Genomic DNA, 27,907 nt, shown 5'->3' on the forward strand with positions numbered 1-27,907 from the left:
TTTCTGCTGGAAAAAGATGGGGCAGGGGAGAGTATTGGAAGCTATAGAAACATCCTTGGTGGGCACACATGACCCCAGAATTGTACTTTGCCCATACTTACTTTAAAGCCACCTCATTTGCAATGATCAAACTTTCTCCTCCTTCAGCATCACTTGCCCTGAGATTGAAGAGATCACTTGTCTCTGCGGAAGCACAATAATTCTTTCCTCTTCAGCCATCACCCTTCACCTGGGAACCCTACTGTGTGAGCCAACATCTGACTCAGTCTGTGTCCTGTAAGCTCCCCTGCTCCCCTCAGGTGTAGTGGAGGATGCTGTCTCATATCCACTTCTGCAAACAAGGTCAACTGCACATGGGATTTGTGAGTGGGATAACCATCTCACCCTTCTTCTTAGGCAGCAAAATGGCTTGGGTTAGATCTAAGGAGCGCTCAGCTCCTCTTCTGCAAACGCTAAGTAACCACTTGCATGCTACAGATGGTAGATACTCATGTTTTCTTAAGCATCACCATCTCCCAAATTATCCCCAGTGATAGATTATAAAGAGTTTGAATTTGTCATATTCTTCTGCCACACTTCTCTGCTACAAGCATTTAACAATCATCTTCACGTTGATACTTATTAAGGGAAGTGTTCCTGGATATCTGGTCACAGCAGGCATTTCAGTGCTATGAAATTACCTCTTATAAACTGCAGCACAACAAAAGAAGCACCTGCACATTAGGGTAATAGAAGAATTCCCGGTGTGATTTCCCAAGCTTGATAACAATGAATGAAGAGGGTAGAACTGCTCTTCTTCTAGATTGTATACATGTTTGACAGCAAGAAATAACTCCAGTACTTCTCATTGCCTTTTCAGAAGGCACAGAAGGTCTGAATGCCAGTGCTGACAGTCAGCCACTTGTTCAATATTACATGTGTTGTTTGTAATCCAGTTCCATTTTAAATAAAAGAGAGCTTGCAACTTTTTTTTAAAAAAGAGGATAGCTCAGTGGTTTAGGTATCTGGCTGCAGAGCAAGAGGCTGGGAGTCCAATTCCCCCCCCATGCCTCCTGTGAAAGTAAGCCAGCCTGTGTGGCCTTGAGCAAGCTGCACAGTCCCAGGGCACCCCCCCCCCCCCCGATGAAGAGAATGGTAAGCCATTTTCTACTTGGAAAACCCTGAAAAGGGTCACCATAGGTCAGAATTTACTTGACAACACAAGATTCTTCTTCTTCTAAAGTAGATAGTTATTGTTAATTATAATTCAAACATTATACCGTGCTTTCCTGCTTCTTTAATTAAAATGGTCAATTTTACAGTACTTTTAAAACATGACTGTTTTTCATTCAGCAGCACGGGGCACAATACAAGCCAGCATTTGACAGATGTGATCATTTCACGATTGACTGAGGCCACTTCCATAACCATAAAACTAAAAGTTATAGTTACACTGCAAAAGAAGTTATCTCTCATTAAGTTGCATGTTAATGTCATGTAGTTACCCTGTTTCCCCAAAAATAAGACAGGGTCTTATATTAATTTTTGCCCCAAAAAAACGTATTAGGGCTTATTTTCAGGAGATGTTTTATTTTTATTTTTTCATATACAACAATCTACATTTATTCAAATAGTGTCATGTCATCTTCTGGTTGCTGCACAATACTGCACAATGGTGAAAGGTGGGGTTTCACTTAACTGGGGCTTATTTTGGAGGGTAGGGCTTATACTATTACAAGCATCCTGAAAAATCCTACTAGGGCTTATTTTCAGGTCAGGTCTTATTTTTGGGGAAACAGGGTACATACTGCTTATTACAAAAAGCAATTGATTACTCTTCTTTATTCATAACAATTATATATTTCAACATGGTTTATATGACCCAGCTCTTTCTTGGGAGTCCCAGATTGCAGCTGTGTCCAGATAAGCCTTAAACCAGCTTAAGCTATTCACCCAACTCTGCCCCTACCTAGAAGAGGACTCCCTCGGGACTTTGGTGCAGGCCTTGGTCATCTCCTGAATGAATGAATGAATGAATGAATGAATGAATGAATGAATGAATATCTCTGAAGAGGGTGGATTTAAAAAATGATTTTAAAAAAATGATTTGATTTGAATCAAATCCGCCCTGATCTCTGAGCTTAAGTGTAACTTGTAATTTATACCTAATTAATTCCAAGCTCTGTGACACAAATGCACACCCATACCCCTAAATGCTATGTAATAAATCCTGTGCAATGCACTCTTTATAGACACAGTTTGCAGCTTAACAGGAATTTGCATGTTCTCACAGGACAAAAGGAAACTGTGGAAGAATGTCTCGGCCTCCCATTCTCTGGGCGTTCCACTGTTAATTCAATTTCATTCCAAAACCATTACATAAAGATATTGCCTTGTTTAAATGGCATATTGAATCTGACCAGAACTCTCTGGTCTTATTGACTATATTTATTAGCTTTATGACTTCAGATTGTGTCCTTGAACATATTTCAGAATTTTCAGAAAGTCATATCCATAGCTAAATAACAATGATAGGGAACACAGATTAAGAGGAAACTACCATTACAAATATCAGTGACAGTAGCACAGTTGTATCCCAGAATAAATACTTTAAAGTATTAAAGACAACTGTGGAGTAATTCAATTGGGTGAAGAGGAATGGATAGGCTAGTACTTTAGTCCAACTGTGCCCAGTAGCCACGATGTCAGAGCTAACAATAGTGTAATGTACCATATTTTTCTGTGTATAAGACACCCCCATGTATAAGATGCACTCACACCCCCACTTTCCTAAGCAAAAATTTATTTCTTTACAAGAAAGTGGAGGGGGGAAGGCAAGGATCAAAGTACTTTGATTCCTGCTTTCCCCCTCAACTTTCTTGTGAGGAAAGTGCTTTCCCTTCCACTTTCTTTGCAAAAAGCTGCATTCCCCCTCCACTTTTTGCAAAGAAAGTGGAGGGGGAAAGCAGGGATCAAAGTACTTTGATCCTTCCCCCCTCCTTACTACCATGTATAAAACGACCCTCAATTTTTCCTCTAATTATTTTAGGAAAAAGTGTCATTTTATACACAGAAAAATACGGTAGTTTCAGTCCTGTACAGTTTCTTCTGATCAAAACAGAAAGTTAAAAAGTATAATGAGGAACTTTAAAATATAGCTCCATTTTTTTAATTCAAGTATTCAAGGTGTTATTAAATGTGTTGGATTTTTGCTATTGGATAATCTATTTTAGGATTATATTTATAACATATTGCAAGAGAAGAGAAGAGAAGAGAAGAGAAGAGAAGAGAAGAGAAGAGAAGGGAAGGGAAGAGAAGAGAGGTAGCATAGAAAGTTTTAAATAAATCATTCTGTCTGGGATGCACTAGCAACCTACAATCTATGATGAGGTAAAAGGACACATTCTGCAGGCATAGGATGACCTCCTGTCCATAGCCTATAAGCCACCTCTACTAATTAATTTATCTGATCCCTTTTTAAATCCATATGTGTTGGCAACGATTACTATATCTTATGGCAATGAATCTGGAGTTTAATGGTATACTGAGTGAATAAGTATGACTTTTTATCTGTGTTAAATTTCCTTCCAATCAGCTTTAGTAGATAGCCCTAAGTCCTGAGAGACTGGGGCGTAAAAGATATTTGCTATCCTGTTTCTCCACATCACACACATTTTTATAATCCTTATCATGTTGCCTCTTTAGTCACCATTTCTCTAAGCTAAATAGTCTAGTTACGTAATGCTTCTTCCTATGTGATTTGTTCCAGACTCTTGGATTATTTTGGTGTATCTTTTCTGCGGCCTTTTCAAGTTTAATTATGAGGGATGATGGGATTTGCTGTACATCTAGAAAGCTTTATGTTCACCATCCCTGTTCCATTCAAAGATGCAACCGTGATACCTAAAAATAAGCCAAGTATGTGACATATGGTCACGCTGGCCATTTTAAAATCTTGTCACAAAAATTCCACTTCTGAATTATGGCAATACAAAGATTTCAGGAATGGATGGAGACAAAGTAGGGCAAGTCCCTAGTGTACTAGCACTCACTGGTGCTGAAAATTTAACACAAGAATTACTTGTCCATTGTAATGCAATATTCACCACCACAGACAAGAATCCAGACTTTTTTCTCTCCTCTCCCCATGCAACTTCAGCTTGCAGAACAACTGAAAGCACGGTTATTCAGTAAATCCATTTGACTGCAAAGGGAATATACAGTACACAGAACTGCAGCCTTGGACTCTTTCAACATCTGATACAAAATTCCCTAAATATAACATACTGAAATCAATATTTTAGTGGTCTCGCTGCAATTTGGCAGGTGTACATGGGAACAAGCTAAAACAAAACAATTGCTTCATTGGGAAGTTGCAGGGACAGCAATGCAGTGCAGATTCCCTTAGAAAATTGAAGTTACAGTTTTAGTAGATTGGCAAATCCCCTTACCAGGAAATCTCAAGACAGATAATCTGACTTGATAGCAGTATCCCAAAATACTGTACATCTCATAGTTTTGTGCACATGTTTCCCATATAATTTTCTAGTCCTTATAAAAATATATACATTGCAAGGTATTAGTTTAAATGTTGTTATGTGCCATCAACTTATGATATTAATTAGTGATCTCCAAAACATCTTCCAATTAACAACCCTGTTTAGGTCTTGCAGACTAAAGGCTGTGACTTCTTTGGTTGACTCAATCCATCTCATGTTTGGTCTTCTGTTGCTGCTGCTGCCTTCAGCTTCTCCAAGCATTATTTTCTTTTTCAGTGAGTCTTGTCTTCTTTTAATGTGCCCAAAGAATGATAGTTTCAGTGTAATCATTTTTCTTCTAGAAAGTTATTAGGCTCGATTTGATCTTGCAGTCACTTATTTATTTTTCTGGCTGTCCATGGTATCTGTAAAGCTTCCTGCAATACCACATTTTTGGATTAAGCAGTTTTATCAATTTTCTTCACAGTCCAACTCATACAATAATTGGTAGTACCACGATGTGGCTGATCTTGGTCTTGGTCTCCAGTGACACATCTTTACACTTGCAGATATCTTCTAGTTCCTTCATAGCTGCCCTTTCAAATCTAATTTTTTTGCTTAAATGCATAAAGTTATAACCAGCCTAATACTGTGATCTGGACAGCCAGTCTGTTGCAGTGGATAGAGACCCATGGGGAGGACTGACCATGGTGAAGAACCTATAATACTAACTAGTTTTTATTTTAATTTTAATTTTAATTCACTTCTTGAACGTCTCATATACCTTGGAAACTGTTAAGGTCACTTTAAGCCAGAAGTGACCTGACAACACATAACAATAACAACAATAGGATCTAACATGCTGAATCAATATGTTTCATGAGACTTCTTCCCTGGTAAGGACTTATAAATAAGCTGCACTTCATTTCTATTGATATCAGTAGGACCTGTCATGACTACATTGTCCTGTTTTTTAATTAAATAGATCTCACAATCATCATGTACCATCAAGTCAATTCTGACTCATAGTAACCATTTTCAGAGTTTTTCAAGTACAGAATACAGTACTCAAAACTGATTTACCATTCCCTTCTTTTGGGGGTGCCCTGGGACTATGCAGTTTACCCAAGGCCACACACCCCGATTCAACTCACAAAAAGCACAGCAGGGAAACCGAACTCCCAAATTCTAACTCCACAGCCAGATACCCAAACCACTGAGCTACTAATTTAAAGCTCTGCCCTGTGCCTCTTAGTGAGATATGTCCCATTGTATTCAGGTGTAGGATCTGAGATTTAGTCTAAAATAACACCCGTTGTGTTCATCTAAGTATTTCCTGTTAACTCATACATCTTGTTCATGACATGTCAAAATCAAATTTAATCTCATATTAAACCACTTGCAGGTTACTTTATCCTACCATTTTTATGCTAAAAGAAAATTAATCTTCTTGTCCTGTATAAGTTAATATTTCCAATATATTCCAAAAAAGCAACACATTAACATTATATGTCATAAATCAAGGAAGCTGTGAAATTAAATTCTAAATGTTATAGAATGTCTGTCAAATAACAGAACCAGAAGATTATATGTCAACCCCCTTTTGTCCTGAATAAGCAAGTGGAAAGACAGGTTAAGATTTATCTATATTCCTTTTTTAACATCTATGTACAATGAGTGAAGACTGTGCAAATCGTAATCACTGAGATCCTGAAAGCAGACAGAAATTCATTAAAATGTAAATCAGAGTTCAGGACATAATCCTGTTACTGCTAAACACTGTGAGGGTTTCTCCACTCTGGCTGCATTAGAAACAGGATACAACCATGGATAAGGAGTAAAAGTGGTGACAAATGAAAGTCGGCACCCACGGATTATCATATTAAACATGTGAGTTAAATGTATTGAAAGATGGACTTTGATGGGTTTAGTGCACTTTTTAAAATATGCAAACAGATTTGTTTGACAGCTTTTGAATGATGCCAATGTGTACAATTTGTTTATAACACTGTTATAAACAATTTGTTTAAAAACATGTAATGGTTTTATTGCATTTATCATATTATATTAGCACTGGAAGTTGCTTTGTGAATTTTACATGAAAAAAATCACAAAGCAACTTTTAGTGCTAACATCATATGATAAACACAATAAAACCTTCACATTAATATAGATGAGCAGCACAAAATGGGAAAGGATAACTATATAATAAAAATCAAGCATAGTACTAAGCTCAACATAATGAGTTCCATGAAGATTACATATTCTTCCTCAGATTTGTTGAGAATTTTGGGTTAAATATGTATTCTCAGCACATAAGCAGAGTTAGGAGATATCAGGTTGCAAAGACACTATAACATTGAGAGAGTAAAATACCAACTTAGTCTATTAACATATATACAGAAAGAATAGACATACATCCGTCAGCATAACATGACATGGTACAATATATAGCATAAAAAAGTGATCTGACAGCAAATAAAATTTCCCCTTCACACATGACTTATATACATTCTTGGGACCAATCAGAAAATACTGTATTTTTCCGTGTATAAGACGCCCCCATGTCTAAGAGGGGGAAAGCAGCTTTTTGCAAAGAAAGTGGAGGGGGAAAGCACTTTCTTCACAAGAAAGTGGAGGGGGAAGTGATTCTTGTGTTGTTTTATACAAGGAAAAATACATTACATTACTTCGTTTTCTACTTACATAAAGTTACATCATGTATAACAGCTGTACAGCATGCCTAAATCTTGGTACCCACACCTGAATACACTCAGTACGTGACTCAGGTAAAATCAGCCATTTTACTTTCACTAAACAGTACAACATTTATATTTAATACATTTTGAGATCAAAATCCCAACAAGATTATCATACCTTTCATATCCCTAGAACCAAATCCAATTAAAATACTTGATTTGCTAATTACAAGAGCCATCCATCCAATCTTTGAACATGAATATGTAATTAAATATGACACTTGTACGGTATATTTTTTCTGTCAGTACATTGAGGTTGTTGAAACCTGAGAAGGCAAAGAAGTTACCTGGACACTTCCAGTCAACCATCTGTATGACTGATCTTTCTTTCTTCTACATATAAATAGGAGGGAATGTTGAGTTGCATGCAAGAGAACACTGATTTGTCTTTTAAATATGGATAGCACTCTCCTTTTTAAAAGAATAAACCTTTCCCAGATTATGGAATTTGTCAACAAATGTAGATTGACTGTTCCTGGTCAATGTGGTTGCTGAACAATTCCAGAAAATAGAAATGAGGATTATAGCAATTAATGATAACTTAACTTGTGAAACAAAGATTAGAAGAGGAATTATGAAATGTTATGATTTTACAGAAAGTGGGGAGGAATTAAAGAACCTCTTAATGAGGGTGAAAGACGAGAGTGCAAAAAATGATCTGAAGCTGATCATCAAAAAAATTAAGATCATGGTCACTGGCCCCATCACCTCCTGGCAAATAGAAGGAGAAGATATGGACGCAGTGACATACTGTATTTAACTTTCTTGGGCTCCATGATCACTGTACATGGGGATAGCAGCCACAAAATGAAAAGATGCCTGCTTCTTGGGAGGAACGCGATGACAAACCTTGACAGCATCTTAAAAAGCAGAGACATCACCTTGCTAAGTCTGAATAGTCAAAGCTATGGTTTTTCCTGTAGTGATGTATGGAATTGAGAGCTGGCCCATAAAGAAAACTGACCGCCGAAGAATTGATGCCTTTGAATTGTGGTGCTGGAGGAGGCTCTTAAGAGTTCCCTGGACTGCAAGGAGAACAAACCTATCAATTCTAAAGGAAATCAAACCTGAGTGCTCACTGGAAGGACAGATCCTGAAGCTGAGGCTCCAGTACTTTGGCCATCTCATGAGAAGAGAAGACTCCTTGGAAAAGACCTTGATGTTAGGAAAGTGTGATGGCAAGAGGAGAAGGGGACGACAGAGAATGAGATGGTTGAACAGTGTCTTCGAAGCAACCAACATGAATTTGACACAACTACGGGAGGCAGTGGAAGAGGGCCTTGCGTGCTCTGGTCCATGGGGTCACGAAGAGTCGGACATGACTAAACAACTAGACGACGGCGGAATGGTGGGGGCTGTAGATAGCATTTGGAGGGTCACAAATCATTCATTCCTGATCTACATGAAATTATTAGGAGAATTATTCAAAGATGTCGACTGAGTGGATGAATTAGAATCTGGCTATGGTAATGGGCTGAGCAACAAGGAAACAGAACTAGAAAAGACATTTGAATATGAAATGCACTTCTCTCCAAAATAATGTCTCTGCAGCTAAATGATGTTCAAATTATTTTGGAGGGTAGTGTATTTCCCTTAACAGATTGTGCTCATACTTTGAGGCTGCTCTTAGGCTTGTTATAGAAGCACATTTTATCAGATTGAGCTAACAAACCAGCTACAGTGGTGCCTTGCATTACGATCGCTTCGTTTAACGATGAAATCGCATTACGATGAACTTTTTGCGATCGCAAAACGATGTTTCCTATGGGGGAATTTCACTTTGCGATGATCGGTTCCCTCCTTCGGGAACCGATTCTTCGCAAAACCACGATTTTCCAACAGCTGATCAGTGGTTTCAAAATGGCCACCGGGTAAAAAAATGGCTCCCTGCTGTGTTTAGGGACAGATTCCTCGCAAGACAGGCAGCGAAAATGGCCGCCCTATGGAAGATCTTCGCTGTACGGTGAGTTTTAAGCCCATCGGAACGCATTAAACAGGTCTTAATGCGTTTCTATGGGCTTTTTTATTTCGCTTTACGGTGTTTTCGTTCTACAGCGATTTCGTTGGAATGAATTAACATCGTAATGCGAGGCACCACTGTATTATACTATCTGGACAGAGACACCTCTGTTAAAGTTATCCATGCTCCCCTTTGGATTATTTGATGCATTAAATTATAACTGATACCGCACTATAGCAAAGCTTCCTTAACAAATCCAGAGGTCCCTATTCACCAACCAGGAAGCTACTCACCTCTTTTTCTGGAAAACCTTTGCTTCTGCACAATGCTGAGTGTGAAAGATGCATGGAAGAAGTATGTATTTCTACTCCAGCATTGTGTTAGCAAGAATCACAGCACATTAATGAGCATCTTCTTTCGAGTTCTGTCCAAGTATACACAGCATGACATACATAAAGAATAATTGTGTACCATCAAGTGATTCATACTTATTGTAACCTTCTCAGCCTTTTCCAAGTATAGAGCACATATAAGTGGTTTACCAGCCTCTCCTTTTGGCCTTGAGCACCCTAGGAGCCTGCAGCTTGCCCATGGTATCACAGGAGACAGGGTACATAATCATATTGTCGTTGCTGTGTGCCTTCAAGTCACCTCCAACTTATGGTAACACCATGAATAAGCACTCTCCAAAATATTCTGTCCTCAGCCACCCTGCTCAGCTTTTTCAGACTCAAGCCAGTAGCTTCTTTTAGGGAGTCACACCATCTCATCTTTTGTCTTCCTCTTTCTCTGCTGCCGTCCTTCTTTTCCAGTGAATCCTGCTTTCTCATGATATGCCCAAAGTAGGATAGCCTCAGTTTCAACATTTTTATCTCCAGGCTTTATTTAATTTATGACCCACTTGTTCGCTAGAACAAAGCTCTCTTTCAGCACATTTAAAACAAAAAAAGAGGTGAGCAGAACCCTATGAGCCACACACATCCCGAGTGATCTCAGCTGGCCCATATCCTGGGAAATATAACGGGGATTCAACCTCCCAGTTCCTGGTTGCAGAAGCTCCAACCCACAAAGCCATACCCAGGAGCACCCTCCCCTTGCCTTTGTCACGAGAAATCTATGATACCAACTCACATAGCTACTGGATCTTTTAACTTTGAAAGCAATTCCGCTGATCACTACTATAGCTCCGTTTCCATGGGTTTTAAAAAGTTATCACAGAATAAGCAATAAATATAAAGCGATCACTTGAGCGATTTAAAGAAGCAAACTGCAGAAGAGTCCAGTGACTTAGTTGTTGAAAGTTTGATTCCCCGCTGTGCCTCAGGGGCTGGCCTTTATGATCCATAGGGTCCCTTCCAGCTCTGCAGTTCTAACATCATCATCATTATTAAAACATTTTAGAACTGCTGCAGGTCGATGCTTCGCATGTGTAAGGTAGATATTTTCTGTTCTGCACATTTCTTAGAAAAGGAAACACACACAGAGCGAGCGAGAGAGCTTCCTTCCTCCTCCTCCTTTTAAATGATGGCCACTCAATCAGAAACGTCACACTCACACACACACTACAGCAGCGACTCGATTCCCACTTATTCCAACTTTCCTTCCTTTGAGCAGCCCCGTTGCTAAGGGGAAAGGAAGCTCCCCCTTGAGACTCTGTTTCAAACCTCCGCGCTTTCCCTGCGTGTCGCGCGTCTATGATGTCATCAGAGCGGCGGCGGCTGCTGCCAGGGTGAGGCAGCTCCAAACCCTGAGTCGGTGCTGGTGGGGACGACAACACGAGCCATGAAGGAGACGCCGCTGTCGAACTGCGAAAAGCGGTTCATCTTGCGGGCGATCGAGGAGCGAAAGGTATAAGAGGACGGGGTCGTGTCGCGTTTTTAGACCCGCGCAACGGACGCGCATGTGGCGCGGAGGCCAGCGCGCATCGGTCTTCTCGGCACGTGCGGGCAGCCTCCTTTTGAAACCGGGTCCAGGAGGGACCGAGAGATATTTTGATGACATTCTTATTTCACTTGTACGGTAGATTTCTTCTCCGAGGTCACGGTTTTTGTAGGGCTGGAAGGGATACCGCCACTGATTTTGTGTTCAACTATATAATAGGGACGAGGGGCATCTTTGCCAACCCTAAAATGATCCCAAGAAAACTGGTTTTTGTGGGGTGAAAAGATAGCAGGGCCATTATGGAAGAAGCAAGTACTGTATTTAATACCTTGTTTGACTGACAGAGGAGTGGGATGGTAGTGGAAGAGGAGATGTCATTTAGATGAGTGCCCACTGCTCCTCAAGAGGCATCTCTGAAAAGCTCAGTGTGGTGAAGCAAATTTGGCAATATATCATTCACTGGGCTCACTGATAACATGTTCCCAGTAGAGAGGATTTCTGGGTTTTTAACAGTTGCCTAATAGCAAAACTCCAAATGATAGCTAAAGAGATACAGTACAGATGTAGGGAGAGCTGAGCCTTTTGCCTTCTCTTACATAACTAATTGAAGACACAAGGTCCCTATCTATAAAAAGCTGGACTTGGAAAGTGTGCTATGGTAATCTGGTAACTTTGAAGCGCTTTTTAACCATTGCATTAGGTTTGTGCACCTCAATTTCAGTAGAATTTTTTTTTCTCTTAGTCTCATGCATTAGTTCTGTAATCCTGCTCTGCTGTTTTTGTAGCGCCTGGATGGAAGACAGTGCTATGACTACAGAAACCTCCGCATTTCCTTTGGTACCGACTATGGCTGCTGCATCGTGGAGCTTGGGAAAACTAGGTATCTCGCGCTTGGTGATGCAACCATCTATAATTGATTCCCTTTACACTGGTGACCCTTCCACTCAACCGCTTCTTTCCATAAAGTTGATTTACTCAGTATAACTGGCAAGGGAGACATTTGATGAAAGGAACAAGAGATGGCCAGCTGGCAAAGTGCCATAGCTCAGCATAACATAAGAAGAGCCCTGCTGGATCAGGCCAAGGGCCCATCTAGTCCAGCTTCCTGTATCTCCCAGTAGCCCCACCAGATGCCTCTGGGAGCATATGAAACAACTAGATACCTGTCTCCTGATATCACTCCCTTGCATCTGGCATTTTGAGATACCTTCCTTTTAAGCCTGGAGATTATACATCCCCATCATGACTTGTAACCCGCAATAGACTTTTCCTACTGGAATCTGTCCAATCCCCCTTTAAAGGCATCTAGGCCAGTTGCCATCACCACATCCTGTGGCAAGGAAGGGTAGGGCACATGATTTGTATATGAACGGTTTCAGGTTCAATCCCCAGCATTTCCTCATAAGGTCAGGGCTGATTTCTGCCAGATATGCTGGAGAACCACTGCCAGTCTGTGTATCCAGTGAGGTGGACGGACCATTTGTCTGACTTAATATAAGACTGTCTTCTATGTTTCACATTCCTTTTTATCTTCTCTTTTTTCTTTATCTGCTGCTTTATAGGGAATTTAAAAATATAGGGTAAAAACCACTTGTAAACAATCATGTGTGTAAGGGCAGTCATGCATTTCCTAGGGAAGGCTGGATGTGTGACACCCCAGAAAATGGTTAACATCACTTAAAAGATTGTGTAAGGCAATAAAGTTTTGCCCGTCATGTTACTTTCTGACATACTACCTACAAACCACAAGGTGATCACTAATTATTCTATGTAAATGTGCTGCTAGCCGCCTAGAGTGATCCTGATCCGACCAGATAGGAGGGATATAAATAAAATAAATAAATAAAAATAAATATATTCAGATTGGCATTTTTAAATGGTTCCTTATTCTTCCTAAAATTTATATATTAAAAAACATATATTGAAACTGTATTCTAAAAGATTCTGTTTTGCATATTTTCTGTTTTCACAGAGTTCTTGGACAAGTATCTTGTGAACTTGTGTCTCCAAAGCCAAATCGTGCAACTGAGGGCATACTCTTTTTTAATCTTGAACTCTCTCCTATGGCCTCACCTGCATTTGAACCGGGAAGGTATGAGACTCACACCACAGTGTCAGAAACATAGTTAGTCCAAGAACCCTATTGTTTTACTTTCTCTATTATTACTACTTTTTCTTTAATTCTAGACAATCAGAGCTACTTGTAAAATTGAATCGGCTGTTGGAAAGATGCCTAAGGAACTCCAAGTGCATAGATACTGAATCTCTCTGTGTTGTTGCTGGTGAAAAGGTGTGTGATTGTGAACATTCTGAAATATGACAATTTATGGGTAGCTTGTTACAGGATCTATTTTATTTTTAAAATTATCCCCTTTATTCTCTGTACATGTCCATAATCAAGTTTTTCAATCTGTCCTTTATTTATTTCTTCATTATATTCTTTATCTGTAAAGTCATTGAACATAGTAATTAATTATTTTGACACATTTATTTTTGCCGTGTTCTTAGTTTTTCAAAGTCCCCGGTCCTTTTTGTATCATGGGTTGAATCCAGACTTAACCATTCTTAGAATATGCCAATTGAAACCAATCAGATTTAAATTAGGTATGGCTAATTTGCCCCACTGATGCCAGTGGGAGCATTCTAAGTATAATTAAGTCTACATCTGATTCACTATATTTTTGGATTGTAAACTTAAGCCCCCTGAAGAGAGGGGCTTAGGTTTTCTGGTTTTAGTATATAACAGTTATAGCCTAATTGTAAGTGAAGATGATGATGGTTAGGCTGGTCACACTTGTAAAATCAGCCACTGTAAATCAGAACCTTATTTCTGATTAGACTCAGTGTTAAAATGGGTTTGGTTCTCAGAGGATTTACTTGTCTTATAAATGAAATCTCTGCTGCCTTCTCAGTTCTCACTTGTGTCTCCTCTTTTCTTGCCTGCTTCTGGTATGTTCCTTCTCTGTTTTATCACTCTTCCCTTCTAATTTCCTTGTTGGACACCCTTCCCCTTGGTTTGGCTGTCTTCTTTCCTCACCACCAGGTTGTATCTAGCTTGCTTGTTGGGCACTTTTCTGCTGTTTTCTCATTTCTCTCTTATACTTCCATTCTCTTTTTTGCTTGCTGAGCCATCCTTTCTGAGTGCTGCTATTTTCTCTATTCTCCCTGACTCCTCCCCAAATTGCCATTATATCTGGTGACCTAAACATATTAGTTTACAGTCACAGTAATCATATAAGTGAGTTTTGGATGTGAAGAAGTGGTGTTATTTCATATTGGAATGCTTGTAAAAGTGGGGATGCTAGAGAAAACTTGTAAGTCAGGAGTCACCCTTTTTAGGTGTGTCTATAAATAATAAATGATTGGTGATAATGACTTGAAATTAATTCTTAATATCCTAATTCTAAGCAATGTATTACATGAGACCCATATACGAGTACATATGTGTCATTATGTGCCATCAAGTCACTTCTGTCTTACAAGGACCCTAAGAGGGTTTTTGAGACATGTGAGATGTGCAGTGAGTTGTTTACTCTTGCCAGTCACCTACTGAATTTTCATGGTTGAATGGGATTTGAACCCAGGTCTCCTGAGCCCTTGTCAAACATTCTATCCACCATGCTGGCTGTCCAAAGTTCATATACAACCTTGCTGAAAGTTCTGAAGAAATATGTACTGTCCTACTATGTATAGCAAATATTTTTTTTATATAGATACTTGTGTTCATTGTCCTGATGAAAGAGAACCATAAAGGTTATTTTGCTGTGACTCTGCCCTCACCTACAGCAATATAGTGTTGGTTGTTTGAAAAAGCAAGAGGAAAATATTCCATAGAGACATTTCCCTGTGCCGTTTTACTCATCTTTGAGAAACAACCAGACACTAGAAGGGTTGTGTATGCATGTACATGCATGCAAGTGCACTATTATGTTCCCATGAGTTTTGGGCTTTTGCTTCAAAATCATACTGTTCTAGTTCACAATACTCATGTAATGGTTTATGACTTAAAAGTATTTGGGCAAAACATAGCAGAGCTGTTTAGGCTCACATATGCCAGACAATATTTTGCTATTGTATGAAGACATTTGAATCATTTGTTTTGTCCAAGGTGTGGCAAATTCGTGTGGACCTTCATGTGTTGAATCATAATGGAAATATTATAGATGCTGCAAGTATAGCTGCAATTGTGGCGCTGTGTCACTTTCGGAGGCCAGATGTGTCTGTGCAAGGAGAAGAAGTAACACTGGTAATTATCTTTGGGATCAGTGTTTGCATTTACTGTGTACTTGGTTGACTTCAGTCTCACAAGCTCTACTAAAAAAAAAAAAGCTAAAATCCAGGTGGTTTGCCAATTTGTATTTTATCTTTGCATATCAAGACAGCAAATAAAGTAACCTTTAGTATTAAAAATATGAATATGTTATTCAGGTGTAAGAACACAAGGAATCCCTTATTTAGTCTTATTAAGGTACAGTGTTTTCCGATAAATATATAACCAATATTGTGTGGCAGGAGACTGTGCATTAAGCTAATGATGATTAATGCTAGGGATTGCAGTATAGCAGCATCTGGAAGGCCATACTTTGCCCACACCCTTTCAATGTAATAATGTTCTTCTTGGCCCCGTTAAAGGCCTGCAAATTCTGTTATAAGTAATAAAAGTGATTTAAAAAGTTTGATTTGCTTTAATGTGCAAAAAGGTGGTTTCAGATTTTCTTGTAAGCTTAGAAGTGAAGTATTCTGTAAAAAAATATTACCAGCGAAGTGTTTGCTTTTTGCTTTATATATGTAGTTGATTAAATTTTTTTAAATGTTGTTTATTGGATTCTTCAGTATACCCCTGAGGAACGGGATCCTGTCCCTCTGAGTATCCATCATATGCCTATTTGTGTAAGCTTTGCTTTTTTCCAACAAGGGTAAGTGACCACCATTCCCCTGTCTGAAAGCAGTTTGCCAGTTTTGATAGAGTTTTGATATGTATACACCAAAGAGAAACTACAGAAAGGTTTCTTTAGATTGTGATAATATACCATTTTAATCCTGACTTTCACTCAATCTTCAGTGATATGAACAATTTGGGGAGATAGATAGCTGAAAAGCAAGCTAAAATATGGTTAAACTATCATCATCTGAATAGTCTCTATATTAATTATATACTTAATGCCGGCTTTATTTCTATGTGTTTCCTAAGCACGTGTTGCTAGAATCCATGCTACATTGCACATGTGCTGGTGAAATACATAGAAATAAAACCTGCATTAAGTGTTATGTTTAATATTGTCTATCCCACTGAATTATTTTGATTTTCTTGTATGCCCTGTTGTTAGATAGAATTCTTATTCTTTGTCTTAATATTATTTTAGAACCTACTTATTAGTTGACCCCAGTGAACAGGAAGAGCGGGTAATGGATGGTCTCCTTGTGATTGCCATGAATAAGCACCGTGAGATTTGTACAATTCAGTCCAGCGGTGGAATTATGTTGCTGAAAGATCAGGTAATGTGTTTGGAGACTTAAACTTGGAGACTTAAACTGTGGTCATGGAGGAGTAGACGATATCTCACAGCTTGTTGATTCTTTCTTTACGTATAATGGTAACAATTTATATTACTGTAACTTGAACTGAATAAGTAATTCAAAATTAATAGGCTGGGTTGAGATTGTTTTCTGCAGAGTTCTTTTAGCTCTGGATGGTCCTCCAGATGGAATAGCGATTGTTCTCTGATTCCCCTTTCACTGATAGTTCTCAGCTCTATTTCCCAGACTGTTCTGGAGGGTCTCCAGTGTCTGGAATAGGGTGCAGTGTCTTGTTTCAGGGGAAAGAGGATGTAGGACAAAAACATTGCCTTGTTCTCCTCTACCTCCATTGAAGAACATCCACTAGATCATCCCTGTTCTTTCTATGAACAGAAGGGAATTTATGTTTGCACAGGTATAAATCTGGATCAGTGTGTTGTGTACAATGTATGTATGTGATAGAGGCAGGGTGAGAAGCAGGAGATTGCATGTATAGAAACTAGCGAACCAAGCCAATAGTGATGAATTATGGGAAATACACTCCCAAAACATCTGGAGGGCCACCTTGGCCCACCTTTGATGTACAGCAATCGATGGATACATGCCACTGGTGCTTATTTTTGTACAGAACGCATAACTCTTACCTTTACTTAAATCAATTAAATGTGATGAAAGGTTTTTATTTCATATTTTAGAATATGAGTGATTAAAGCTCTTTACATAACATTTTGATAGTTTTAAAGGTTTAATTTTTGTATGTTCAAAGGGCAAGAAGTTCCCATAAGGCTTATAAATGGTGTTGAGACCAAGGCTATGATCTCAGTTCCTGCCATCCTCTTAGTCATTTTTTTGTGAACTGATCTTTCGCTGCCTGGCATATACTGTGGCATATACCATGTTTCCCTGAAAATAAGACAGGGTCTTACATTAATTTTTGCTGCAAAAATTGCATTAGGGTTTATTTTCAGGGGATGTTTTATTTTTTTCATGTACAACAATCTACGTGTATTCAAATACAGTTATCTTATATTCTGGTTGCTGCACAGTGGTGGAGGGCAGGGTTTCACTTAACTGGGGCTTATTTTTGGGGTAGGGCGTATATTGCAGGCATGCTGAAAAATCATACTAGGGCTTATTTTCAGGTTAGAGCTTATTTTCAGGGGAAAAGGGTATCTGAGTTCCATTTCTTCTTCTGCCAGATCTTATGAACTTGTCTGCCTCTGACATAGAATAAATTTGACCTCTAATAAAAAAGTTAGCCGTTTTTATTTATTTACTACAGGTTCTGAGATGCAGCAAAATAACAGGAGTTAAAGTAGCAGAAATCACAGAGCTAATTCAGAAAGCCTTGGAAAATGATCAAAAAGTTAGGTGAGTTTTGAAATTCGGCATGATACATGCATTTATGTAGATTGCAAATTATAAACTTAATAAGTCACATTTTTTATAAAATGTATGGGCAGCATCTTAGTCTCCTCCGCATTTCATCAGTGCACCTCACTTTGTTCTCTTGTTGCCATGTCACCTTGGTTTTCATCTTTGCACTTTGTTCTTATTTACTCCAGATATTCTTGGGTGACAACAGTTCAGCCTGCTGTTTAGTTTAGCCAGCCCCAGTGCTCATAATTAAAGGGCAGTTATAAGTTTATTTGTGTTATTAATTATGGTCAAAGCAAAAAATGGAAAAGTTATTTTTTTGGATTACATACAGCCAGGATCAATGTATGTTAAATCAAATTGATTTAAAATCACAATTTATATTTTTAAAAATTGGAATTGTTTTTGGAATTTATATTTTAAAAAATAGTGATTTAAATCAATTCAATTTTTAAAAATCAGTAATTTTTATCCACTCTGCATACAGTTGTGCTAGCTGATGCATTCTGACAATCCAGAAAGACTTTTCCATCTTTGAATCATGCACACACATATACACAAGCATGATTTTATGTTGGTTTACTTTTATTTACTTTTCTAATTGACTAATATTAATTGTATAAATTTTGAGCCACTTCAGTGATAGAAGTCATATTTTTAAAAATGAGATGTAAAATAAAATCTGGAAAGAAACAGGGTTTTTGTGTGTGTAACCTATGAACTGTTTAAGATGTTGATGCAAACTTAGGTTTATAAAGGATTTTTTTCTTTTAATAGGAAAGAAGGGGGGAAATGTGGATTTGCAGAATCCATTCCTAACCAGAGAATAACTGCTTTTAAGATAGAAGAGGCCCCAGTTGATACTAAAGATGTACAAGTGCAAGCAGAAGAAATAATTGCAAATGCATTTCCTCCCTCAGAAGTGTATCCTTTTTACTGCACCATACAAGGGGTTGTGTTATTATTCTCAATGCAAACGCTTAAGACAAAATCACTTTTCTTGACTTGGAGAGGGAAAGCACAGCATAAAATGAAATGAAGATTTCCCATTGTAATGTTTACAACTCTGGATCTTTCATGCTAATAGCTACACAGAGGTGAACAGTCTCCAGACGTCTGGGGCCGCACAGACCTGTCCCTGGAACTTGGAGCACATTCCCATAACCTTTACTCTCTGTTCTTCTCAAATAATATTTTTACTGAAAATACACTCTAGAGGCCAGTTAAAAAAACAACCACACAGCCTAGGTCAGTAGGTTTGTTTCTAGAGGGGGTAAAGAGGTTGTGGGGAAAGAGGTCTTGAGGAACATTTGGACCTAGCTTTTGACATCTGGGGAGCATATAATCAACACAGAAACTTATTTATGAAGAATAGCAAACAGTGGGACCTTAAAGACTAATGCTTGGTTGCAAGCTATTTGAAGGATCATATCACCCCATATTAAAGGAAAATTTCGTGCAAAGATGGACATGATAAAGGACAAAAATGGTAGGGACCTCACAGAAGCAGAAGACATCAAGAAGAGGTGGCAAGAATACACAGAGGAATTATACCAGAAAGATCTGGATGTCCCGGACAACCCAGATAGTGTGGTTGCTGACCCTGAGCCAGACATCCTGGAGAGTTGAAGTCAAGTGGGCCTTAGAAAGCTTGGCTAACAACAAGGCCAGTGGAGGTGATGGCATTCCAGTTAAACTATTTAAAATCTTAAAGATGATGCTGTTAAGGTGCTGCACTCAATATGGCAGCAAATTTTGGAAAACTCAGCAATGGCCAGAGGATTAGAAAATATCAGTCTACATCCCAATCCCAAAGAAGGGCAGTGCCAAAGAATGCTCCAACTATCATACAGTTGCACGCATTTCACAGACTAGCAAGGTTATGCTCAAAATCCTCCAAGGCAGGTTTCAGAATATGTGGACCGAGAACTCCCAGAAGTACAAGGTGGATTTCGAAGGGGCAGAGGAACTAGAGACCAAATTGCTAACATGCGCTACATTAATAGAGAAAGCCTGAAAGTTCCAGAAGAATATCTACTTCTGCTTCATTGACTACGCAAGAGCCTTTCACTGTGTGGACCACAACAAACTATGGCAAGTTCTTAAAGAAATAGGAGTGCCTGACCATCTTATCTATCTCCTGTAAAATCTATATGTGGAACAGGAAGCAATAGGTAGAACTGGACATGGAACAACTGATTGGTTTAAAATTGGGAAAAGAGTACGACAAGGCTGTATATTGTCTCCCTGCTTATTTAACTTATATGCAGAATACATCATGTGAAAGGCCAGACTGGAGGAATCCCAAGCTGGAATTCAGATTGCCAGAAGAAATATCAACAACCTCCGATATGCAGATGATACCACTCTGATGGCAGAAAGTGAGGAGAAATTAAAGAACCTCTTAATGAGGGTGAAAGGAGAGCGCAAAAACTGCTCTGAAGCTGAACAAAAAAAAGTAAGATCATGGCTATTGGTCCCTTCACCTCCTGGCAAATAGAAGGGGAAGATATGGAGACAGTGACAGATTTTACTTTCTTGGGCTCCGTGATCACTGCAGATGGGGACAGCAGCCACGAAATTAAAAGACGCCTGCTTCTTGGGAGGAAAGTGATGACAAACCTTGACAGCATCTTAAAAAGCAGAGACATCACCTTGCCAACAAAAGTCCGAATAGTCAAAGCTATGGTTTTTCCTGTTGTGATGTATGGATGTGAGAGCTGGACCATAAAGAAGGCTGATCGCCAAAGAATTGATGCTTTAGAATTGTGATGCTGGACTGCAAGGAGAACAGACTTATCCATTCTGAAGGAAATCAACCCTGAGTATTCACTGGAAGGACAGATCCTGAAGCTGAGGTTCCAATACTTTGGCCATCTCATGAGAAGAGAAGACTCCCTGGAAAAGACCCTGAGGTTGGGAAAGTGTGAAGGCAAGAGGAGAAGGGGATGACAGAGGACAAGATAGTTGGACAGTGTCATTGAAGCTACTAACATGAATTTGACCAAACTCCTGGAGGCAGTGGAAGATAGGAGGGCCTGGCGTGCTCTGGTCCATGGGGTTATGAAGAGTCAGTGTAAGAAGGTCCTTCTCCAGCGGGGGGGCACTTGTGGTGAAGGCGGGAAAAAGACACGGAGGCTCATCACGGGCTTCATTAACGAGTATTTTATTATAAACAGCTTCTAACTCCAGAGGATCAAACGGATCCTGCAACAAACGATCAGGCAACAAGTGATATTTCTTAGATCTAACAGTAGGAACCGCGCTTTGATCTCCTAGAAGGGAGCTGGCCCAAATTTCTCCCGGTCTGTCATTTGACGTAAAGGCGCGCTCCTCAGCGCACACACCGTGCCGCAGCACGGGTGGCGGGCCCAATCGCCCTCCAAAGGCTTCTTCTGATACTCTGGCCCGGGCCGGATCACACGCCGCCCTCCCCCAGGGTAATTCAGAGGGAAAACCGACACTTTCCATTCCAGGGGTTCAATACCTCTGCCTCTGACTCCCGAAAAGGACGGATCCGGCAATAGTCCCCCTCCTGTCATCAAATTAGGAAATCCCGGCGTCGCTTCAGACTTTTGGCTTTGGTCGAGAATGGGCTCAGTTTGGACCCCTCTGTGCCTTGGTCTGTCAATGTTCAAGTCCGTCCAGGTTCTAAACTCCCGCGCGCCTCTCTCCTCTTTTATCTCCTCCCACATAATTAGATCCAACTCCTCCCCTCCTTCTTCCACAAGACACACCTCTTCGGCCCTCTCAGTCACCACCTCTGTCTGGTCCAGCTCTATCAGCACCCCTTCCACACATCCGCCTTCCTCTACATCATCCTTTTTAACGGAGGACGGCACACTCTCTTGATCTCCTTCACAGTCAGACACGACTAAACAACAACAAAAATCACCCCATATGAGCCTTCTTGGCTCTTAAGATATTCTGGGGAGGCCCTTAGTTCCACTACCTTCCCAGGCTTGTTTGGAGAGGATGTGAGAGAGGACCAGCTTTGTACTGCTGCAAGAAGTGGGGTTGTCCCCCCCCCCTTGTTTTTTCATCATCGGGCACAGACCTTCCTCCTCAGGGAGGCTTTTAAGCAGTGCCTCAGGGATGCTTTGTTTATTTAACTTAGAGATTTTTTAAAATGTTTCAAAATTGTTAATTTTGTTTTTTTACATTGATATATATTTAATTTGTTTTTAATATAGTATTTATTTACTGTTTTAAAATTGTTGTATAGTCTTAGCTGTTGTGAGCGGCCTTAGGTCCTCTGTGGGGAGAAAGTCAGCATATGGGTTCTAGCTTTTGCCAAATACTCGCTGCTGTTCACAGTTTCACAAGGCTCCCTGCTGTTTGAACAATAGAACATAAAAGAATAAAATTGGAGTACAAGGTATCTAGCTTTGGGAAAGCATTTGTCAGTACAGTATAGCATCTAGGCACCAGGGACTTGGAAGATGTTATTCAGATGTAAAAATTCATGAATGGCTTAAGAGCAGAGACGTCATCTAAAAAAAATATTTTTGCACTGCATAACAGAGTAGTGGTGTTGACTCACCTTGAGATAGTTTCATTAGTAATTGGTACATTATTGGAAGTACCCTGTTTCCCCTAAAGTAAGACCTAACCTGAAAATATGCCCCAGTTAAGTGAAAGCCCGCCCTCCACCATTGTGCAGCAACCAGATGACATGACTGTATCTGAATAAATGTACATGAAAAAAATAAGACATCCCCTGAAAATAAGCCCTCATGCATTTGGGGGGACAAAAAATAATATAAGAACCTGTCTTATTTTCAGGGAAACAGGGTACTGTATTTTTCTTGGTAGGAAACAAACGGCATGCAGTGCTGAACAAACCTTGAATTCCGATTCAGCATGACCCTGAAGGAGGGTACTTCAGCTGCATGCAACACATGGATAACAGCTGCGCGATTACTGTGCAAACTGCTATTTTTCAGAAGCATCCTAGGGAATATCATGCATTGTCCTTTTATCAGTGTGTATTTAGCTGGCTAAATATTTGTCAGAAGAGCGTTTCTGTCAGAGATATTTCTTTACCTCATATTAGTTGTACAAAGTACTTAGGATGGGCGGAATTTTGTTCTTTCAAAATACAGAGCAAATTATGGCCCAAAATCAAGGACATACCTGAGCCAGCCTATCAATATTGTAATGAATTTTGCATAACTTCAAAAGTTTTCCTCAATGAAATTAGTTTGGCCAAGCCTGTTTTGTGGACTTCTGGCACAGCCCAGATTGGAGAAGGCCTTGAAAATTCATGGGGAGATTTTGAGGGATCTGAAAGAGAAGAGGAGGAAGATGAAGTTGCTCAGGATGAACGTATACCAGCAGAAGACCAGGATATGGAAATTGGAGGTGGTGCTGCTGGAAATCAGAAAGGTTAGTATCTCTTTTGTTTTTGTTAAACGATACAGGGTTTGAAAAGATTTTAAGTAAAGTGGAAAAGAATGATTAAGTTACAGATTTGTTTCCATAGGTCTTTTGATCTGCTGCATAATTTTAGATAAAAAAGAACAGTTAATGAGACAGCTAAATGTGTAGCAAGGTGAAATAATGCAGTTTTGAATGTTTTTACAGGAAGATGGGAAGCAGCTTTTCTGACTGAACCCTTTTCCAGTCTGTCTGGAATATCTGGTTTTTCCATTACCTGCCTGGTGTTGCAGTTGAAGGAAAAAGTTTGTAGCATTTAGGAATTGAAACATATTTATGAGAACTATAGTGATGTGCAGTTTTGAAACTAAAGTATAGCACAGGTACTGCCTTATATGTTTGAAGTGACACACACACATGGTATCCTATCTCCATGTTTACTAGAGCAGGTAGTTTTATCATGTGGAACTTCCAGATTGTGTGGAACCTTTTCAGGCCTGACTAACCAGTGCCAGAAATATGAAGACTGGTATAGAAAATCAAAGTGAGGAAGGACTGTTTATTAATTAATTTGGAGAAGACATGAATAGGACTGGACTGAGCCATATGCATGCATGGTATATACCAGTCCTCGGAAAAGAGATACCAAGCAACAATTTTCTTGTGTCTTCTAGATGAGACCATTGTGTTATCCGACAGTGAAGAAGAAGAAGTTGTTATTCTAGAGCCAGAAATAACACAGAACAGGTAACCTCAATAACAGGCTCCTGGATTATGTTTGGCATAAAAGATGGTTGGTGCAAGAGAAAGTTCAGATCGGCCTTTGAACTACATGTCTGGAATCCTTGATCATGTTTACTGGTGGAAATGCTTCCAGTTCTCTGGTGGGCAGAGCATGCAACACCAAACAAAGCATCTTTCCTGAAGGTCTCATTTCTAGTAGAGTTTGTGAGCACTTCAGAAAAGGAAGCATTCTTGGTTCTGCTGCATAGCAAGAACTGCAAACTTCAACACAAGCAACTATAGAAAAGGCAGAAAAAGCATTTGAAGTATAGAATTTCCACGATGTCAGGAGTTTTTTGAAGCAAGAGCTTGATCCGTGTGAGAAATATTGAGACAAATGAATAAAGACAAAGAAATAATAAAACTTATAAAATTTTAAAAGCTAGAATACTTTGCTCATATGAGAATGAAGAAAGCCTGATTGTTACAGCTTTTATTGTAAAATAAATGAAAAAAGTGCAGGAAGTAGAAGACAACCTACAATCTGAAGAATCTGGAAGGTTTTGAGTGGAGCAATATTTTTGTTTAGAACTGCCAGGGTTCCCCTTGACATTTAGTCCAGTCGTGTTCGACTCTAGGGGGCGGTGCTCATCCCCGTTTCCAAGCCATAGAGCCAGCGTTTTCCCTTAGACAGTTTCCATGGTCACATGGCCAGCGCAACTAGACACGGAACACCATTACCTTCTCACTCTTGTGGTCCCTATTTATCTACTCGCATTTTACATACTTTTGAACTGCTAGGTTGGCAGGAGCTTGGACAAGCGACAGGAGCTCACTCCACTGTGTGGATTCAAACTGCTGATCTTTTGACCTTGCAGCCTAGAGGCTTTGCAGTTTAACCTGCAGCGCCACCACATCCCTATAGAACTGCCACTTGTAAAGTTAATAAAGCCATGAGGTACAATTGCTCGTAAGAGAAACAAGAAAGGAAAAAGTGTCTGCCACATGGTGGGAGATCTCCATGGTTTCTTTTCTGAGCACAAATGTGACAATTGCTGGCCTCTTTCCTAAGCATTTTTGAGAAAGCCAACATTTCCCAGAGCATGGTGACCACAATAAGCTAGACAGTCTATAGCAGTTTATTATCCAGGTTTGATAAAAAGTAGACATTTGTATAACATACAAACATTAATTGGCAAGCTGGAATTAAACCTGATACTGTACTAAGAGTTTCAGGCTACAGCACCCATGGTCTCCTCTTGACTGGAAACTATTTGGGGCAAGGAGCAATCTCCTCGGGGCCCTCAGTCCCCCAGCTGGTGAAGGCATAATCCTCCTCTTGAGCATTCCTATCCCAGGAAAACTGTTAGCATATGTTAATTCTGGCACCAAGAGTGTGGTGTTCTATAGAACTGCTGATAAGACAGCATGTATCCTGCAGCTCCATGTTCTTTGACTGGAGAAATGGATTAGTCGTGGCAAGATCAGCCTTCTGAAGACTTTAGTGTGTGCCTGTCAGTAGATCTTTAAAGAGGTTGCCCTTAAAGGCACTGACAGTAGTGCCAAGGAAAGGGGCTCTGACTGGACTTTTTCACTGCTGTTCACACAGTCATCAGTTGCGTTTTCTGCCAAGTAAGGATGAAGAAAGCATGTAGGTGCACTAAGGATAGCATGCATGTATAGGTCTGTGCCTCTTGTTTCACCTCAATCATAAAAACATATATGCTTGGTTTACTTAAGTGAAATTTAAAATATTACAGACCATTCTGATGAAGCAGTTTTAAAAGAATAATTTTATGTATACTAAAAAGCTCTTTTTCCTACTACAGAACAGAGGCTTCCCACAAACAGAACATGAATAAAAAACCAGTTGGCAAAAAAAGGAAGAAAAGAGCTGCCAAATAAATCCATCTTGTTTTTGTACAGTACATTGAAAGTTTCTTGCTCAAAACCAGCCTTTTTGTGTGTTATTGGAGTTATAATGGGACACCGTTTCCCAAGTGTGCTTGTCTGTACATAGCTTTTTAAATAAACCCTTGGATATTCTGGTCCCACTTTCATTGACGGTCTGATGCACTTTGTTTGCTTGACCATGAAAGGAAGCAGCAGCTGACCATAAGGTTGAACTGAAATAATTCTTGGTGCTCCAACTTTTGTAAAATCCATACAGACTTCTTATATTTGGTCATACATGCATTGCTATGTTTGTTCTTATATGTGCTTCTCTGAGCTTGAATAAGGAATATGGAAGGTCTCGTACTTTCTGACAAAACATAATGTGCTAGCTCTGCAGATGCAGCTAAGAGGTGCCTGCCCACATGTGTACTTCACATACAGAAAGTACTCACTATTTTGTGGTGAGAAAATTCAGAGCCTTAACTAATTTTAAGCAGTGATTATGGGATAAGTAGAATAACAGTCTTGGGAAGAGTCAGCTGAAGTTGACCATTTGCAAATTATACAAAACAGACTAAAAGAGTTTTTGCAGTTTATTCATATGCTTTTACAGTGGTGCCTCGCATAGTGATTGCTCCGATTTATGATGAAATTGCTTTGCGATGGACTTTTTGCCATCGCAAGAGCGATTGCTTTGTGATGGCCCCTATGGGGAAAATTTGCTTTGCGATGATCATGGGGAAGCGCTTCCCCGCGATCATCCCAAAGGCCCCACCGATCAGCTGTGCAAAAATGGGGCCTTTGGGATGATTGGGGGGAGCGGTTCCCCGCGATCATCCCAAAGGCCCCGCCGATCAGCTGTGCTGCGAGGGGTGGAGAGAGCCGAAGCACAGCTGATCGGCAGGGGCTTGCGATGATCGCGGGGAAGCCATCATCGCAAACCCCTGCCGATCAGCTGTGCTTTGGCTCTCTCCCCTCGCAGCTCCAGACTCGGCAGGGAGACAGGTGCCGACACCGACACCCTGGCCGAGAAAGACCCTCAGCAGGTGCAGAGGGTCTTTCTTGGCCAGGGTGGTGGCGGCGGCGCCACAGTCTCCCTGCCGAGGCTGGAGCTGCGAGGGGTGGAGAGGGCGATCATCCCAAAGGCCCCATTTTCACACAGCTGATCGGCGGTTCCAAAATGGCCACCCGCTGTGTTGCCTCGCTTTAGAGGCACCGAAAATGGCTGCCCCCATGGAGGATTTTCGCACAAGGTGAGTTTTTAAGCCCATAGGAATGCATTAAACACGTTTTAATGCGTTTCTATGGGCTTTTAAAAATCGCTTAGCGATTAAATCATTTAGCGAGGTTTTTTCCTGCACGGATTAACGTTGCTAAGTGAGGCACCACTGTATTAACAATCCACAATATTTTTCCACAAAGCATTTAATGCTATAAGTTACTTAATGTAGATGGTACTTACCTTCATACATAGATGGACTAAACCAAACCAGGATTGGGTAGATCAAGTCCATCTGCAATGGGGGCTCTCATCTTGAAACTAATCCTTACAAATGGTTTTAATAGAATGGAGCTAAAGGAATGTCTTTGGATTTAGAAATACAGCTCTCAAACCACAGCCATTCTGGCTGAGGGATGGGAGTTAGTTTAAAGTAACTGCTTACCAATAGCTCACATATTTGAGTTTTTTTAAAAAAGTAGTGTCTGAGCTCTACATTTTTCCAGATATCTTTATCCACAAACTCAGTCCTTGGAACGTTCTGCACATTTTCCTGGCAGATGCTTTGTGCCTTCAACTGCATACTTTTCTTTTCAAGTGTTTGATTCAGGTATTATCTGAGTACTGCTTGAAAGTGGCTTTGCTCTATGGGGATCAATACTGAGTTACTAAAGGGGACTGCTGATGGGAGAGAAAATATTTACTCATCTTCAGCCACAGCACTAAAGTTCTACCTTTA

The 27,907-nt window shown here is 39.9% G+C and overlaps 1 protein-coding gene across 1 annotated transcript; it reads left to right on the forward strand.

The window, feature by feature from the left end:
- The first annotated feature begins 10,864 nt into the window (after window positions 1–10,864).
- On the forward strand, window positions 10,865–26,113 carry EXOSC9 (exosome component 9). Its single transcript, XM_020781463.3, has 12 exons — window positions 10,865–11,024; window positions 11,843–11,937; window positions 13,030–13,149; window positions 13,245–13,347; window positions 15,166–15,303; window positions 15,891–15,973; window positions 16,421–16,553; window positions 17,857–17,945; window positions 18,729–18,875; window positions 23,155–23,339; window positions 24,005–24,077; window positions 25,883–26,113. Exons 1-12 carry the CDS (start codon window positions 10,959–10,961, stop codon window positions 25,956–25,958), a joined length of 1,308 nt encoding a protein of 435 aa, XP_020637122.3. The 5' UTR covers window positions 10,865–10,958; the 3' UTR covers window positions 25,959–26,113.
- The last annotated feature ends 1,794 nt before the right edge of the window (window positions 26,114–27,907 follow it).

This window comes from Pogona vitticeps, chromosome 5 (assembly GCF_051106095.1).
Source record: "Pogona vitticeps strain Pit_001003342236 chromosome 5, PviZW2.1, whole genome shotgun sequence".
Lineage (NCBI taxonomy): Eukaryota > Metazoa > Chordata > Lepidosauria > Squamata > Agamidae > Pogona > Pogona vitticeps.

What these genes read in the sequence shown, in the direction of transcription:
- EXOSC9 (XM_020781463.3), top strand. Translation starts at nt 10,959, where the DNA reads ATGAAGGAGACGCCGCTGTCGAACTGCGAAAAGCGGTTCATCTTGCGG. An exon ending in GTGTTGTTGCTGGTGAAAAG is followed by an intron (nt 13,348 to 15,165) that starts GTGTGTGATTGT and finishes GTTTTGTCCAAG; the next exon opens with GTGTGGCAAATTCGTGTGGA. An exon ending in AAGGAGAAGAAGTAACACTG is followed by an intron (nt 15,304 to 15,890) that starts GTAATTATCTTT and finishes TGGATTCTTCAG; the next exon opens with TATACCCCTGAGGAACGGGA.